The sequence below is a fragment of the Mustelus asterias genome, chromosome 6, assembly GCF_964213995.1.
Source record: "Mustelus asterias chromosome 6, sMusAst1.hap1.1, whole genome shotgun sequence".
In the NCBI taxonomy this organism is placed as follows: domain Eukaryota; kingdom Metazoa; phylum Chordata; class Chondrichthyes; order Carcharhiniformes; family Triakidae; genus Mustelus; species Mustelus asterias.
In genome coordinates, this window is record NC_135806.1 from 138726322 (window position 1) to 138744904 (window position 18583).

An 18583-nucleotide genomic window follows, 5' to 3' on the forward strand; every position below is an offset into this window, starting at 1 on the left:
ATGTACTGTCTGAGAGTTCAAATTTTTCAAAGTTTTTATTATTAGTCACAAGTAAGGCTTACATTAACACTGCAATGAAGTTACTGTGAAATTCCCCTAGTCCGGCGCCGGTTCGGGTCAATGCGCCTAACCAGCACGTCTTTCAGAATGTGGGAGGAAACTGGAGCACCCGAAGGAAACCCATGCAGACACGGGGAGAACATACAAACTCAGCACACACAGTGGCCCAAGCCGGGAATCAAACTCAGGTCCCTGGCGCTGTGAAGCAGCAGTGCTAACCACTGTGCTACCGTGCCACTCCTGTGAGAGTGTGGTGGAGATCCATCTGGTTTACTAATGTCCTTTAGGGAAGGAAATCTGCTGTCCTTACTTGGTCTGTCTTACACATGACTACAGAGCCACAGCAATGTGGTTGACTCTTAACTTCCCTTAGGGAACTAGGGATGGGCAATAAATGCTGGCCAGCCAGCAACGCCATGTCCTACGAATGAAGAAAAAAATGTTGCTTGTGTTAATGGAATTAGCATACTCCATGATTTCTGGAGTTTGGGACCTTGTCCTGACAAGAGATGCCAAGGGTACATCTGAGACAGCGAATGTGGATACTTTTCAGCCTTTTCTCCTGTCTAGCATATGTTGTGGTCAGCTTGGTGTCACAGCACTGAGAGATATGGAGAGAGACACCATACACGGAGAGCGCTGAAGATATGCTTGGTAGAGTTGTATTTTGCTGTTCTCAGTCAGGTTACTGTTGTTCCACAGCCTGTAGTGACTGCTTTGTTGGATTAATTGCTGAATGGTGGTCACTGTTCAGCAAATATGCACACGTGAAAGTCCACTGACTGTATTGTGTGAGGTATGTAAAGTGTTTTCACCTAAGATTAGTGCCTTAGTAAAATGGTGTCAGTACAGCCCCAACTAGCCAGCACTAAAATAAGGCAAGGTTTATTAAGGAACCAGCCTGCAATGTTGGACAATTTGGGCTGGATTTTACCTAAACGTGAGGAAGTCCAGACACTGGCGTTGAAGTTCTGGCAGGTCAATGGAAGACTCCAAATGTAAAAGACTGCAGTCTTCATACAGGTTACACACAGTGAGGGCTTTAGAAAGGGTGCACAGCAAGAGGGGCTGTGCCGAAATGGCTGGGCTCAGAGGACGGCTGGCTCCATGGTTCAGTGACACCTCCCTTGAGGTGCTTATGCAAGTGGCCAGGAAATGGATAGGGGGAGGAGGAGGACGACGCCAGCAAGCCTCGGGATGAAGGCAGAGCTGAAGGTGGCCTTGTTCAGCAGCTGTGAGTTGGTCGTATGAAACGTGGTGCAGTGCCGCAGATATTTCATGGTCTGGCAAGGCGTGTGGGCATTTACAATCACAAGCTCGTAGATTTGCACATCCTAAATGGTGCCTGTGAGATGTGAGGCAAGTGGATGACCCATTGCCTCAGGCATGAGCAAGGATCAGCATCCTGGGATACAGCAGAAACCTGTGATCAGTCCAAGGGGATGGCTGCATTGATAAGACTGAATCGCTGCTTTCAGCAGGTAGCCCAGCAGTGTGATATTGGACATGGAAAGTAGGGCAGGCTGGAGCTGGGGCACTGTATGTATCTGTTTACAGAAGGGGCTCACTGACAATACAAGGAGCAGAGGGGAGGCGATGGTCTAGTGGCATTATTGTAGGCCATTAATCCAGAAACTCAGCTAATGATCTGCAGACTCCGGTTCGAATCCCGCTACTGCAGTTGGTGGAATTTGAATAAAAATCTGGAATTAAGAATCTACTGATGACCATGAAACCATTGTCAGAAAAACCCATCTTTTCACTAATGTCCTTTAAGAAAGGAAATCTGCCATCCTTACCTGCTCCGGCCTACATGTGACTCCAGAGCCACAGCAATGTGGTTGACTCCCTCGGGCAACAAGGGATGGGCAATAACTGCTGGCCAGCCAGCGACTCCCATGTCCATGAATTAATAAAAAAGAGAGGAAGTGAAGGTGGTGTGCCCTTTGTAGCTGTAGTGATGCTAATGAAAGAGGAGGCAATAGTCGTAGGATACAACGCAGCCGGTTGAGGCAGGTGTAGAACCCACAGAGTGTGAGTAACGTAATGCATGCAACCATCAAAACTCTGGTGAATATTAGCTATAGAGGCCTCCTCAAGCCTTGGTGAGCAGGGCAAGCTCCAGAGCGAGAGAGAAGGCAGCAAATGGTTGAAAGTGTGCCAACTTCAGGGGAGATGGTGGCATAGTGCTAATGTCACTGGATTAGTAAGATAGAGGCCCAACCTCTGGGGGCACGAGTTCAAATCCCACCATGGCCACTAGTGGAAATGGAATTCAATGAACAAATGTGGAATATAAAGATAGTCTCTGTAGGATGTTGGATATTGTTTAGTAGATTTGAAGGAGTCTTTGTACTCAATCATAGGTATGTCTTTAGTGATTCTTAGAACTATTAACAAATATACAGTAATGGGGACAAGCTAGGAGCTGTCTCTACGTTTGCTGGTACACACTGTTCTGTCCACCACTAGACTGACCCTTGGTGCAAGTCATATGCCTCTTACATCAGTATGGGCCGTATTGTACTCAGTCCCACATTAACCCTATATGTGCCAGATCTTTATACTACACCTCTCCCCAAGTCTTTATCCAATGTATTTTAAGTGCTTCTAGTTTACCTTGTGTTATATTTTGATTTTATTTACATATGTATTAATATAGTGAAAAGTATTGTTTCTCACATGCTATACAGAAAAAGCATCCCATTCAAAGGAGAGAGTGCAGAATGTGTTACAGTCATTGCTAGGGTGTAGAGAAAGATCAACTTAGTGCGAGGTAGGTCCATTCAAAGGTCTGATGGCAGCAGGGAAGAAACTGTTCTTGAGTCAGTTGGTACGTGACCTTTTGTATCTTTTTCCCAACGGAAGAAGGTGGAAGAGAGTATGTCCGAGGTGCGTGGGGTCCTTAATTATGCTGGCTGCTTTTCCGAGGCAACAGGAAGTGTAGTCAATGGATGGGAGGCTGGTTTGCGTGGTGGACTGGGCTTCATTCGCAACCTTTGTAGTTTCTTGTGGCCTTGGGCAGAGCAGGAGCCATACCAAGCTGCAATACAACTGGAAAAAACACTTTCTATGATGCATCTGTAAAAGTTGGCGAGAGTCGTAGTGGACATGCCAAATTTCCTTAGTCTTCAGAGAAAGTACAGGTGTTGGTGGGCTTTCTTAACTATAGTGTTGGCATGGGGGGACCAGGACAGGTTGTTGGTGACCTGGACACCTAAAAACTTGAAACTTTCGGCCTTTTCTACTTCATCCCCATTGATGTAGACAGGGGCATGTTCTCCACTACGCTTCCTGAAGTCAATAACTATTTCCTTTGTTTTGTTGACATTGAGGGAGAGATTGTCATCACACCAGTTCATCAGATTCTCTATCTCATTCCTGCACTCCAGCTCGTTATTGTTTGAGATCCAACCCATAACGGTGATGTCACCAGCAAACTTGAAAATCGAGTTGGAGAGGAATTTGGCCACACAGTCATAGGTGTCTAATCAAATCAAATTAGTTATTTGAAAATCACAACTGCAGCCAAATTGTGCCCAGCAAGCCAGGTCACTGGCCAGAGAGTCCAGCTCCAAAGGACCAAACCCAACAATAATCTCCGGACTCCCAAAATGGACCAGGCACCATCTACCATTCAGCATCCAGACTGGCACACTATCAACAGACAACTCTCAGAGGGGACGGTGAGGTACTCAAAGGATACTTGGTAGAGTTACCACTTGCATGAGGTGGCCAAGGATAAAGGGGACACTAATTCTGAGGGTGCACAAGCACCCTTCACTATGAAACTCAATTATTACCTGTTGTAAGCATACCTTTCATAATTATACATATGCAGATTAACACCAGATTAAGTCGATAGTATTTATATCATTGCATAGTTACACATAAGAGTCCCTTTGTAGATGAAATGAACTGGGAAAAGCTTACACTAAGTGAGGTACCTTCTGAGATTGCTGCTGTTTTAATTTACATGAACAACATTGATGCAAAAGCTCAATACAATTAGGTCAAATTTGCCGTTGATACGAAACCAAGTGGGAATGTAGAGTCAGGTCAGCAATTACCTATTTAAAGCTGAACCCACACAGGTCATGGTACAGCTGAAGAACTTGACTCAGTACATTCCTCCCTACTTTGGGTGGCACAGTGGCACAGTGGTTAGCACTGCTGTCTCACAGCACATAAGAACATAAGAACTAGGGGCAGGAGTAGGCCATCTGGCCCCTCGAACCTGCTCCGCCATTCAATAAGATCACGGCTGATCTTTTTGTGGACTCAGCTCCACTAACCTGCCCGCTCACCATAACCCTTAATTCCTTTACTGTTCAAAAATTTATCTATCCTTACCTTAAATACATTCAATGAGGTAGCCTCAACTGCTTCACTGGGCAGGGAATTCCACAGATTAACTGTGTGAAGAAGTTCCTCCTTAACTCAGTCCTAAATCTGCTTCCCCTTATTTTGAGGCTATGCCTCCTAGTTCTAGTTTCACCTGCCAGTGGAAACAACTTCCCTGCTTCTATCTTATCTATTCCCTTCATAATCTTATATGTTTCTATCAGATCTCCCCTCATTCTTCTGAATTCCAATGAGTATAGCCCCAGTCTACTCAGTCTCTCCTCATAAGCCAACCCTCTCAACTCCGGAATCAACCTAGTGAATCTCCTCTGCACCCCCTCCAGTGCCAGTATATCCTTTCTCAAGTAAGGAGACCAAAACTGTACACAGTACTCCAGGTGTGGCCTCACCAGCACCTTATACAGCTGCAACATAATCTCGCTGTTTTTAAACTCCATCCCTCTAGCAATAAAGGACAAAATTCCATTTGCCTTCTTAATTACCTGCTGCACCTGCAAACCAACTCCTTGAGATTCCTGCACAAGGACACCCAGGTCCCTCTGCACAGCAGCAAGCTGCAATTTTTTACCATTTAAATAATAGTCCATTTTGCTGTTAATCCTTCCAAAATGGATGACCTCACATTTACCAACATTGTACTCCATCTGCCAAACCCTCGCCCACTCACTTAGACTATCTATATCTCTTTGCAGACTTTCAGCGTCCTCTGCACACTTTGCTCTGCCACTCATCTTAGTGTCATCTGCGAATTTTGACACACTACACTTGGTCCCCAACTCCAAATCATCGGTGTAAATCATAAAATTGCGTTCCAAACATTGATCCCTGAGGCACACGACTAGTCACTGATCGCCAACCAGAAAAACACCCATTTACCCCCATTCCTTGCTTTCTGTTAGTTAACCAATCCTCTATCCATGCTAATACATTACCCGTAACTCCGTGCACCTTTATCTTATGTAGCAGTCTTTGGTGCGGCACCTTGTCAAGTGCCTTCTGGAAATCCAGATACACCACATCCACAGGTTCCCCATTGTCCACTGCACATGTAATGTTCTCAAAGAATTCCACCAAATTAGTCAAACATGACCTGCCCTTCATGAACCCAGGTTCAATTCCGGCCTCGAGTCACTGTCTGTGTTTGCACGTTCTCCCAGTGTCTGCGTGGGTTTCCTCCAGGTGCTTTGGTTTCCTCCCACATTCCAAAGATGTGCGGGTTAGGTGCATTGGCCATGGTAAATTGTCCCTTAATGTCAGGGGGTTTAGCAGAGTAAATACGTGGGGTTATGGGGATAGGGCCTGGGTGGGATGTAGTTGGTGCAGACCCGATGGGCCAAATGGCTTTCTTCTGCACCATCGGGATTCTAATTTCAACAAAATGAACTATTCTCTGCCGTCATCACCTCAACACTGTTTGTGGGACCTTGCTATGCACAAGTTTGCAATTCCTACATTACACTGCACTTCTAAACAACAGTACTTTCGGATGTTCCATTGTTAACCCTAGTGTCGGGGGGTTAGCAGGGTAAATATGAGGGGTTATGGGAATAGGGCCTGGGTGGGATTATGGTCGGTGCAGATTCAATGGGCCAAATGGCCTCCTTCTGTACTGTAGGGATTCTGTTGTAAAGGCACTATGTAAGTGCAAGTCTTCTTTCCCCATTCCCAAGTTTAGGCCGAATCCTCACAGCCATTCAGGCTTTATGCAAACAACAGATTCCTTTCTCAGGAGGTACTGACCGAGTTCGGAACATGAACAGTATGGCACACCAGGGGATGCTTATCTGGACGAGCTCCACTGTTGTTGAAAAATCAATACTTCACTGGTTTGTTTGAGTTGACATTTATTATACATTAGGAAAGGTGGTTCCAAAGGTCTGACAGACTATTAAATCTTTAGAAATTACTTTTCTAAAAATACAGAATAAATCAGTAAACTTTACCTGTCCAGTTAGATGATAACAGCACATTAAAGGCTACAGAGGTTTCAGCAGCAAGACTTCGTACGAAAAGTTACTTTTGTCATCTTGAGGAAACTTGCCAGCACTCCAGTCGCTCTTTTTGTTCATCTCACAAAGTATGAAATGTAAATGCAGGATTTCCAGGGAAAGAAGAAAGCTGAACAGTTTCAGTTACCTGAGCAGAGAAAACTTGTTGGAAATATGCAGCAGCATCTGGAGAAGCAGGAAGAAAATAAACTTGTGGACGGGACACTTCAGCAGAACTTACAACTGCAAAGCCGCAAGGTGGAGGGCTAAACAGAACTAAATGGTGGGAGGACAAACACGTGCAAAGGAAGGGAAATGTCCTGTCTCGTTCCCTCCCTTCATATTATTCAGTTCTGCAAAAGGACTCCAATTATCTTCCAGGTCGATGGACCTACAAACAGGAGGAGGCCATTTAGCCCTTCCGCAATGTTCTGTCATGTTCAGTCAGATCATGGATTTAAATAAATAATCAAATGTCTGATCAAGATGGATGAGCTAACATCCAAAATGTCGACATATTTTCAAACACTTGAGCAAGCAGCTGTCTACAGCCAGGATTTAGTTTGGGAGCTGGATTGTCTAATTCTGATGATTTACTTTCCTGGCTAAAACTTAAAACAGTATTAAAATACAGTATAACACTAAGGATCAAAGCTCGGTACTTTACATCTGACGAACAACTGACAAGACGATTTCTTGAAGTTAGGCAGAAAAAAATATTAAAAATAAATAATTCAGACTTGATTAGGAACAGATCAGACAAAGGAGCCCCACATTAATTTCATTTGTTAAAACCCGGTGCTCAGTTTAATCCAGAATGACCAGGGAACAAAAATGAATGCCCATGAAAGGAACTCCCACCAATTCTTACGAACGGAATGTTCTTTTTCATCAATATTTTAATAATTCTGCTGGCTGCGAGTCATTTCACTGACATAGGCTGAACTCGTTTGCTTAAAATATTTAAATTTAAAAATGAATAAATTGCTTGATCGAATTCAGCGCTATTTGGGAAAGATGAAATAGTTCACACAGCCCCCTGGAAGTTGTTTAAAAGTCCTAGCGACCTGGCCGTACCTGTATTCCTTCAATACATTGGGGAATACTAAGACTTCCAGTAAACTGAGTGTTTCTATCCCGGGACATAGTAAAAGTGACAAAATAATTGACGCTGTAAACATTCAGTGCATACGAGTAAACACCACTCTGAGAAACGTGGAACTTTTGGTGTCAGCGCAGGAAACGATTAGGAAAAAATGTCTTTTCTCAAAAAGGCCGAAAGTTGCAATTTGCCATCAAGATTTCTTCCTGGATCAGACAAACTGTTTCGTCTTTTGTGGTGCTGCTTTGGACGCCAGGTCCTTTGCTTTTTCTGTGGCTGCCAGTGCCGTCTCCTTTGCCTTCTCAGTAGCCTCTTTCGCAGTTTCCTTTAACGTTTTCGGTGGCAACTCGCCTGAAAGAACGACAGGAAAATAAAGTCAGCAAAGTAAGCAGGGTGACAACTGAATTGTCTAACGTATCTAAGAAGGGTTTACTCATGACTAATTTGGTAAAAATCTAAATGTTCCTAGCCACGAGGTAACATCTCAAAAATAAAAACGATTTTTTTTTTTGACAAAGGATCATTGACCCGAAACCTCAACTCCACAGTAAGAAGTCTCACAACACCAGGTTAAAGTCCAACAGGTTTATTTGGAATCACGAGCTTTCGGAGCGCTGCTCCTTTGTCAGGTGAGTCAGGACTGTAACCTGGTGTTGTGAGACTTCTTACTGTGCCCACTCCAGTCCAATGTCAGCATCTCCACATCTCAACTCCACAGTTACTGCTAGACCTGCTTAGCATTTGTCTTTATTTCATATTTCCAACACTGTACGTCTGTAGTAAAAAAAATCTTTCAATGTTGCAGCCACAGTTTAAATGACTTGTTAAATCCAGGTCTGCTGATTCCTGGGTTGAAGGGATTGGATGTCTCACAAGGAAAAGGTTGGACAAGTGGGGTGTACATCCATTGGAGTTCAGAAAAGTAAGAGGTGATCTTAACTGAAATATATAAGATCCTGAGGGGACTTGACAGAGTGGATGCTGAAAGGATGTTCCCCCTTTTGGGAGAGACTAGAACTAAGGGACAGAGTTTAGGGCAGAGATGAGAATTATTTTTCTCTCAGAGGGTCATGAGCCTATGCAATTCTCCCCGCAGGGAGCAGAGAGGCAGGGTCATTGAATATTTTTAAGGCTGTGCTAAATAGATTTTTGATCAGCAAGGCAATCTAAGTTATAGGGGATAGGCAGGAAAGTAGAGTAAGGGTCACAATCAGATCAGCCATGATGTTATCAAATGGAGGAGCAGGCTCAAGGGGCTGAATGGCCTAATTCGATGTTTGTACGTTTAAGTGGGTGTTTTAAGAGGTCTCCTAACCAACATTTCTCCCTCAATTCCTTCCATCAAAAACTGAATAACTGGCCACGGTGGGATCTTGCTATGTAAAAATTGACAGCCACATTTGTCTAAACCACACCAGTTTCAAGTTACCGTTTGCTGTGCTCCTTCGACAGCACCGCCCTAACTCGTGACCTCTACCAACTGGAAGGACAACAGCAGCAAATGCATGAAAGCACCACCACCTGCAAGTTCAACTCTGCCACGCACCACCCTGACTTGGAAATATATCGCCCTTCCTTCTCTGTCGCTGGCTCAGAATCCTGGAACACCCGAACAGTACTGTGAGTGCACCTACACCACAAAGGCTGCAGCGGCAAGAAAGCAGCAGGGTGGTGTAATAAATACCGGACTTGCCAGTGGCGCTCCCATCCATGAACACATAAAACACTTTAAAGTTCTTTGGCACGAGTTCAGAACGTGTTACCCTGTATAAAGGTAAAAGTTCTGACTGAAATGGTGGGTGAAGAGGAGAGAAATTACCTTCCAGGAATGGTCCCTGGATCGTGAAAAGGAGCAGTGACTGGTTGATTCCTATGAGGAGATTGAGTACAATTAATCTATGTCCTCCGGAAATCGAAGGAGTGAAAGGTGACCTTATTGAAATGTATAAAATACTGAAGGGTAGATACCGAGAGCCTGTTACACCTGGCTCAAGAACTAGGGTTCTTGGGGGTCTCAATCAGACATCTCCTGGAAATGGCACGGGAAGTGTAATTGAGATAAAACTCACCTCTTGACTGTAATGCAGGCTGCACACCATCAACCTGCTGTTTGCTCATGAGAACAATTGCTGTGTTCAATCTCCGTTAGCCACAATGTTTTCAAAGCAGCAGGGTCCCCAAAATAGTAACTCCCTAACACGCAAAGCTAGCCTGCACTTGGCAAAGGGAAGTGCACTGTGACTGGAGCAGGTGCTGGGAGTCATGCAGGAAGTGATTCTGGCCTGGGAAAGGAAAGAATGGTACAGCGTGGCAGAGGATGAGCATCAAGGTTTCCAGACGCTGTACCAGAGATCTTAGCAGAGGAGGCGGAAAGGAGGAGAGCTGTTCTGCATTCACAGGGGAACAGGAGGTGCAAGAAGTTCAATGACCTTACAAGTGATCAAGGTCAATGAATGTATCTTCAAATGGCATGCCTTACCAACGGCACCATTCCCATCACATTCAATAGGGGGGATCTGGTTGCCTAGTGGTAACAACGTCACTGGACTAGTAAGCCAAAGGCCCATGCTAATAGTCTGGGGACATGGGTTCCAAGCCCACCTCAGAAGCCAGTGAAATCCATTACTAAATATAGAATGGAAAAGCTAGGATCAGTAATGATGACCCAGAAACTGTCACTGATTGCTGTAAAAACCCATCTGATCCACTGATGTCCTTTGGGGGAAAAAGGATGGCAGAATTCCACCTGGTCTCGGCCTGCATGTGACTCCAGACCCACAGCAATGTGGTTGACTCTAAAATGGTTCAGCAAGCCACTCGGTTCAGGGGGAATTAGTGATGGGCAACAAATGCTGGCACAGCCAGACATACAGGTTTATTTGGTAGCAAATGCCACGAGCTTTCGGAACAGGCTGTCCCTTCGTCAGGTGGAGTGGAGAAATGCTCACAAACAGGGCATTACAGAGACACAAACCCAATTTACAGAATAATGATTGGAATGCAGTCTTTACAGATAATCAAGTTTTAAAGGTACAGACAATGTGAGTGGAGTGAGCATTAAGCACAGGTTAAAGAGATGTGTATTGTCTCCAGACAGGACAGCCAGTGAGATTCTGCAAGTCCAGACAAGCTGTGGGGGTTACAGATAGTGTGACATGAACCCAAGATCCCGGTTGAGGCCGTCCTCATGTGTGCGGAACTTGGCTATCAGTCTCTGCTCAGCGACTCTGCGCTGTCGTGTGTCACGAAGGCTGCCTCGGAGAACGCTTACGCGAAGATCAGAGGGTGAATGCCCGTGACCGCTGAAGTGCTCCCCAACAGGAAGAGAACAGTCTTGCCTGGTGATTGTCGAGCGGTGTTCATTCATCTGTTGTCGTAGCGTCTGCATGGTTTCCCCAATGTACCATGCCTCGGGACATCCTTTCCTGCAGCGTATCAGGTAGACAACGTTGGCCGAGTTGCAAGAGTATGTACCTGGTGGATGGTGTTCTCACGTGAGATGATGGCATCTGTTACAGGGACAGCCTGTTCCGAAAGCTAGTGGCATTTGCTACCAAATAAAGCTGTTGGACTTTAACCTGGTGTTGTTAAATTTCTTACTGTGTTTACCCCAGTCGAACGCCGGTATCTCCACATCACAGCCATACATACCCAGATTTCATGAAAGAATAAATTAAAGAAATCACAACATTCGCATCAGGACTCACACCATAACTCACCCTCACACACTTCGCAGTGCTGCAAGCCTCACACCCACATCTTTTCACATACTGCCAGCTATTGAATCATGACGACCACATCACTCAAACACATTCATTTGTGACCTTTTCTGGTTTGCAAGTGACAGTGGATTCCCGCCGGGCCAGAGAGTGGAGAGAGAACAAGAGGAGATTATGATGAAGACACACTGTCATTTGATTTCACACTTGCAGCCATCGGTTTAGATGCTAACACTGCATGCATCTTAGCAGAGAGTTTAGAAATGGGATCTGCACATGGTAAGACACAAGACAAGTGCTCACCGAAGCCAAGGCAGAGGGAAAGGTCAGTCCTGGTGTCAGCTCATTGGAGAGTGAGGTTGCATATGAATTTTGCTGCAGTGAACTCAGATGATGACTCGATGGGGCTGGCTACAGAAGAAGGTTGATAGACAATTCACAACTAAATACTTTGCGCATTGGGAAGCCTGCCAGAAAGCCTGCACTCAATGTCAAACAGCATGGAGGGGTTGAGTATCAATTTGACACAAGGCCTTGTTCAGTGCTTGGTGGGTGCACTTTCCAACAAGTGATAACTAACTCCGCGAGCACACTTGTGGACCGAATCAAGATTCGGAATCTGATAACTAAGGAGAGGCGATGGCCGAGTGGTATTACCACTCTTAATCCAGAAACTCAGCTAATGTTTTGGGGACGCAGGTTCGAATCCCGTCACGGCAGCTGGTGGATTTTGAATTCAATAAAATATATATGGAATTAAGAATCTACTGATGACCATGAAACCATCGTCGATTGTTAGAAAAGTCCATCTGGTTCACTAATGTCCTTTAGGGAAGGAAATCTGCCGTCCTTACCTGGTCTGGCCTACATGTGATCCCAGAGCCACAGCAATGTGGTTGACTCTCAACTGCCCTCTGAAATGCCCGAGTGAGACACTCAGTTGTATCAATCGCTTGCTCACCACCACCTTCTCAACTAGAGATGGGCAACAAATGTTGGCCAGCCAGCCACGCCCCTGTCCCACGCATGAATAAAAAGTCTCTGAGCGATTCTATTCATAATATTCAGGGATATGGACCAAGTACTGGCAGATGGGATTAGGTGGGAGGTCAGGTGTTCTGTGTTGGTGTGGACCTGATGGGCCTCTTGTGCTATGATTCTGAGTGTGGCACTGGAATCTCACACTGTTCCCATATATACTCAGTCTGCTTGTTTCTATGGGCTGCAGTATGCAAAAGGATTTGACAAGGTGTCGCAGCTGTACAGTGACCTATGCTGACCTCGATGCTTGTTTGGAGAGCCGGTGAAGACACGATGGGCCGAACGACTTCCTTCTGCACCTTGACAACTCGGTGAAATCTGCTCTTTTCGCTCAGAATGACAGCATTTATTTACCCATCACTGTCTCTCCACCAGTGCCCTTGCTGTTGTGGGTCAGCCAGCCCAGAGTGCTGCTGCTCTAACTTGTCTGCATTCTCCTCCACTGGCAGTCAGCAGCCGTGCTGTAGCGAAGTGGGACACCAATAGGTAGGAGCAGCTGAGCAGGCAAAGGCAATGCAAGACGGGCACTAATCCTTGTGAGGTGCTATGATTTCACAGTGGATTTTAGTTTTGCACATGTGGCCAAGAGGCCAGTTGCAGAGAATGGTGTCACCCGGCAGAAAGAGGTTGCCTGGGCTGCTGCCTCTCTCCCTTGAGCTGTTTTTGGCGAGGTTGTTTGGCCTGGAGCAGACCACCACGAATCTCAAGATCCACTCAGTTGGACACTGCTGGACTTCTCCAGAGCACTGCGGGCAGTGGAATCATTGTTCCAGCCTGCCAATGGTCTGCTCTATTCCTTTTAGCAGCATGGCTCTCACTGCCAATGGAATAAAAATAAACAGTGGCAGCATAAATACCTACTCAACTGAGTGAAAGGAAACAAAATATAAACAAAAGTACAGCACAGGAACAGGCCCTTGGGCCCTCCAAGCCTGCGCTGATCATGATGCCCTAACTAAACTAAAGAAAACCTTCTGCCCTTACTCAGTCCGTATCCCTCTACTCCCTTCCTATTCATGGACCCATCCAGATGCCTCTTAAATGTTGTTAATGTGCCTGCTTCCGCCACCACTTCTGGCAGCGCATTCCAGGCACCCACCACTCTCTGTGTGGAAAACTTCCCCCGCACACCTCCCAGAGAGTAGCGGAGAACAGTTGTGTTTTCGGGCTGGAGAGGGGTACAGTGTCGGGTCCTCAGGGGTCAATATCAGGACTGATTTTCTTAATCTATAGTAGTGATCTAGCAAAAGGATACAGACAGGCTGGTGGAATGGGTAGACAAATGGCAGGTGAAGTTCAATGCAGAGAAATACAAGGTGATTAATTTTAGTAGGAAGAACACAGAGACACAATAGAAAATAATTAGTACAATTCTGAAGGAGGTGCAGAAAGAGTGCAGAAAAGATTTACCAGGATGCTACCGGGACTTGATGGATTGAGTTATAAGGAGAGGCTGAATAGACTGGGACTTTTTTCTCTGGAGCGTAGGAGGCTGAGGGGTGACCTTATAGAGGTCTATAAAATAATGAGGGACATAGACAAGGTAGATAGTCAATATCTTTTCCCAAAGGTAGGGGAGTCTAAAACTAGAGGGCATAGGTTTAAGGTGAGAGGGGAGAGATACAAAAGTGTCCAGAGAGGCAATCTTTTCACACAGAGGGTGGAGAGTGTCTGGAACAAGCTGCCAGAGGTAGTAGTAGAGGCGGGTACAATTTTATCTTTTAAAAGGCATTTAGACAGTTACATGGGTACGATGGGTATAGAGGGATATGGGCCAAATGCGGGCAATTGGGATTAGCTTAGGGGTTTTAAAAAAAGGGCGGCATGGATAAGTTGGGCCGAAGGGCCTGTTTCCATGCTGTAAACCTCTATGACTCTATGCAGGAGCAGAGGGACCTGGGGGTAAGCATTTAAGGTGGCAGGACAGGTTGAGAGCATACAGGGCCAGGCACAGAGTGCAAGAAAGTTATGGTGAACCTTTCTAAAACATTGTATTGGCCTCAACAGGAATGGCCAGTTCTGGGCACCACACTTCAGGAAAGGTGTGAAGGTTTTAGAGAGGATGCAGAAAGGCTCTATGAGAATGGGTCCAGGATGAGAAACTTCAATTATGATGATAGATTGGCAAAGCTGGTGCTGTTCTGGTTATTCAGAAACCACACTTTGGTGTGTCCTGGTGGCTCAAATGCAGCTGACGCAGTGCATTACCACAGAATGAAGGCATCAACACTGCTGCCATCAACCTACACAATTCTCTGCCCGAGGTCACAGCTTCAGCTGGATGCTGAGGGAGAGGAATCCCTTTCACTTGCAGTACATCCCAGTGTTAACGTGCGGTTCCCACAAAACAATGTGTGTGCAGTTAATGGTACGTTGCACCATGGGAAAGGCAACTATTCGAGCAAGCACTTATCCATGCTTCATCTGCTAGTCTCTGGCAAGAGAAAATGAAATGTAGTTCTCTCTATCCGAATAAGCAGCCTCAGAGAACTGCCGATGAAACAGTGGATGACAAACTGTAGGATGATGCTAAGATCCAGGCAGGAAGGAGCATAAGTTAATGGCCAGGGTCATCTTCGCTGACAATGCCACCTTGCCCTGCTCTGAGTTATGGTTGCAGCTGGTTTGAATGAAGCTGTCCTCACTGACATGCAGATGACACCAAGATTGGTGGCATAATGGACAGTGAAGGTGGTTAGCTAGGATTGCAATGGGATCCTTGATCAACTGGGCCAGTGGGTTGACGAATGGCAGATGGAGTTTAATTTAGATAAATGCGAGGTGATGCATTTTGGTAGATCGAACCAAGGCAGGACTTACTCAGTTAATGGTAAGGCGTTGGGGAGAGTTATAGAACAAAAAGATCTCGGGGTACATGTTCATAGCTCCTTGAAAGTGGAGTCACAGGTGGACAGGGTGATGAAGACGGCATTTGGCATGCTTGGTTTCATTAGTCAGAACACTGAATACAGGAGTTGGGACATCTTGTTGAAGTTATACAAGACATTGGTAAGGCCACACTTGGAATACTGTGTACAGTTCTGATCACCCTATTATACAAAGGATATTATTAAACTAGAAAGAGTGCAGAAAAGATTTACTAGGATGCTACCAGGATTTGATGGTTTGAGTTATAAGGAGAGGCTGGATAGACTGGGACTTTTTCCTCTGGAGCGTAGGAGGCTTAGAGGTGATCTTACAGAAGTCTATAAAATAATGAGGGGCATAGATCAGCTAGTTGGTCAATATCTTATCCCAAAGGTAGGGGAGTCTAAAACTAGAGGGCATAGGTTTAAGGCGAGAGGGGAGATATACAAAAGGGTCCAGAGGGGCAATTTTTTTCACACACAGTGTGATGAGTGTCTGGAACAAGCTGCCAGAGGTAGTAGTAGAGGCGGGTACAATTTTGTCTTTTAAAAGCATTTAAACAGTTACATGAATAAGATGGCTATCGAGGGATATGGGCCAAACTTGGGGCAATTGGGACTAGCTTAGTTGTTAAAAATAAAAAGGGCAGCATGGACAAGTTGGGCCGAAGGGCCTGTTTCCATGCTATAAACCTCTATGACTCTCATATTTTCCCTCACTGAGGTTCAGATGGAAAAATGTCTCCTTGAACCCCTGGGTGGCTTTGAAGTCCAACTGAGAGTCCCTCTCCTCCTCCTCCCACTTCTAGTTGCACGTCCTGGTCTGCATGGCCTCTGCCCAATCTCCGAATCATGCTCTATTCCATGGGGAAGGCTTATTATTGCACCCATGTCTGAAGCAACTGGCTTATGCAGAAGCCCTGAAGTCAGCAAAACCTCCTTCAGCACGTACACTCCACTTTACAGAATTTCACAACTTGAAACAACAATGGAAAGCACCAGACACTTTGTAAGATTGTAGCAACAGCCTGAAATCAACCCACAGCTAAAGTGAGAAGCTATTCATTCCTTTAAATAGCTGGCGGGAGAAGGGAGGCATTATGCTGCTTAATGCAAGTTTATTACAGGGCATTGACTGGAGTGTAGAGGTCTAAAATAGCAAGGGCTAGACCCAGTACTGCAGGATGACTGATGTCAGGAGCAGTATGCCCTGCATAGTTTCAGCCTACGTTAGCTGGGTGAGTTAGCACCTTCGTCAAGGTGTCTCTGGCGCGATTCATGGCAGAAATGTCTATGATCCCACTTACATCCCTGAACAGCACCCAGAACGGACAAACACAGAACATGACCAAGCCCAATTTACAAAGGTCTGAGGTCACGTACCAACCGACTCAAGAACAGCTTCTTCCCTGCTGCCGTCAGACTTTTGGATGGACCTACCTCGTATTAAGCTGATCTTTCTCTACACCCCAGCTATGACTGTAACACTACATTCTGCACTCTCTCGTTTCCTTCTCTATGAACGGTATGCTTTGTCTGTATAGCGCGCAAGAAACAATACTTTTCACTGTATGCTAATACATGTGACAATAATAAATCAAAGTCAATTTCAGCCCCTGGTCTCAAAATAAGCGATGGGCTGTTTGAAACGGAGGTGAAGAGAGATCTCATCACTCAAAGGGCGATGGATTGCTCTACCCCAGAGGGCTGTGGATTCTCAGAGTATATTCAAGACTGAAGTCCATAGAATTTTGGGCACTAAGGGAATCAAAGAATATGGGATGGGGTGGTAGTTGTTACAGATCTGCCACGATCATACTGAATGGTGGAGCAAGCTCGAAGGCTGAATGGCCTTATCCTGCTCTTATTTCTTATGGTCCCGGATAGGGACTCCAGCTGAATCATCCTCTTTTCACTGGGCTAGCCCTCAAACTTCGACTCCTTCAGAAAATGCTGGGATTAATTTAGAGCAGTAGTTTCAGTTCTGCCTACTCTGAAGGTTAGCGTAACTGACTTCCCTTAATTACTTAAAAAAGGAGACTGTTACTTTACACGTTAATATAAAAAGCAAGCGATCACAGCAGCAGGGCTATTGCAGCAGCTGGGAGCTCCTTTTAAACCTGCTTCTCTGCACCAGCAAAAACCAGAAGTGAGTGCTGCAACACCTGCAAAGAATAGCCAGTGTTACCCTTGGAACGACTGGGAGGAACTTGAGTGGGGAGATCGGAATGTGTGTTAAACTCCCAGAAACAAAAATCAGGAAAGGAAATTCAAGAGAGGAAGAGCGAGGGGGAGCAAGAGAGAGAAAGGGAGAGAGGGAGTTTCCATGTTTCAAATTAAATTGCACTGTTCTTTATAGATGTCCACAGAGCAAAAGTGTACAAGTGAGCAACTCAAATCACCAGCAAATAACTGCATGAAATCTCACTGTGGCTGGTGTGTGCTTCTTTTTAATATCGTTCTCAGGATGTGGACACAACCGCAAGGCTGGCGTTTATTGCCCACCTCTAGCTTCCCTTGAGAAGGTTCTTACTGGACCTCCTCCTTTGCAGGGTTTTGATATAACTGAGCAATCGTTCAGTCACTTCAGAAGAATCAACCATCTTTGGCATGAAGCTGGAGTTGTACATAAATCAGACTGGGATATGGATGGCAGTTCTTGCTCCAAAATTGAGATTTTGGGCGCTCCACACACAAAGGAACAAACTGCTGAAACTAACAAGTCTCTTGTCTAATTCTGGTCTTGTGTATCGCTGCGCCTCTCCGTCAAGCTGTGGAATCCTCTCCCTAAACTTTACCAATCCTCTCTCCAGCTGTAAGGTGCCCGTTAAAACCTTATAACCTCTCTCTTTGACCAGGACTTCTATTCCCTGTCCTAATATCTCATGGCCTTTTGCCAAAATTTGTGATAACTCTCCCATCAGGTGTCAAGGGATGTTTTGCTACGTTGCTGATTATTAAAATCCTCACCCTTGCTTTCAAGTCCATTCCTGGCTTCTCATTTCCCTATCATGGTCATCTCCTCCAGCCGTACAACCATTGCAGATGCCTGGTCTCTTGAGCATTCCTGAGTTTAATTGCTCCAACACTGGTGGCGGTATCTTCAGTTAACTGGGCCCCAAGCTCTGGACTTTCCCCCTTACACCTCTCCTCCTCTCTAACTTGCTATCCTCCTTTAAGGCATTCCTTAAAACTTACTTTTTTGGCCACGCCTGACCTAATATCTCCGTATACGACTCAATGTCATATTTAGTTTGATAATGCTCTTGTGAAGCACCGTGGAATGATATATTTATGCCTTAAATGTAATAAAGGAATGCTGTTGTTGATAAGGGTACATTAGAAAGACAAGTTCTTGAATGAGCAGAAATAGCCACATGTTAAACCTCACCAGGTTAATGTTAGTCTGAAGTTCTTCTTAAACAGTTAACCAGGGTTACC

The 18583-nt window shown here is 45.4% G+C and overlaps 1 protein-coding gene across 1 annotated transcript in view; it reads right to left on the reverse strand.

Moving 5' to 3' along the window:
* Positions 1-6255: 6255 nt before the first annotated feature.
* Positions 6256-18583, reverse strand: part of LOC144495178 (PRELI domain-containing protein 1, mitochondrial-like) — a 52579-nt gene continuing 40251 nt past the window's right edge. Inside the window, exon 6 of the mRNA XM_078215197.1 lies at positions 6256-7866. Coding sequence (XP_078071323.1) covers positions 7727-7866 — 140 coding nt within the window. The 3' untranslated portion in view covers positions 6256-7726. The remainder of the gene's footprint in view (positions 7867-18583) is intronic.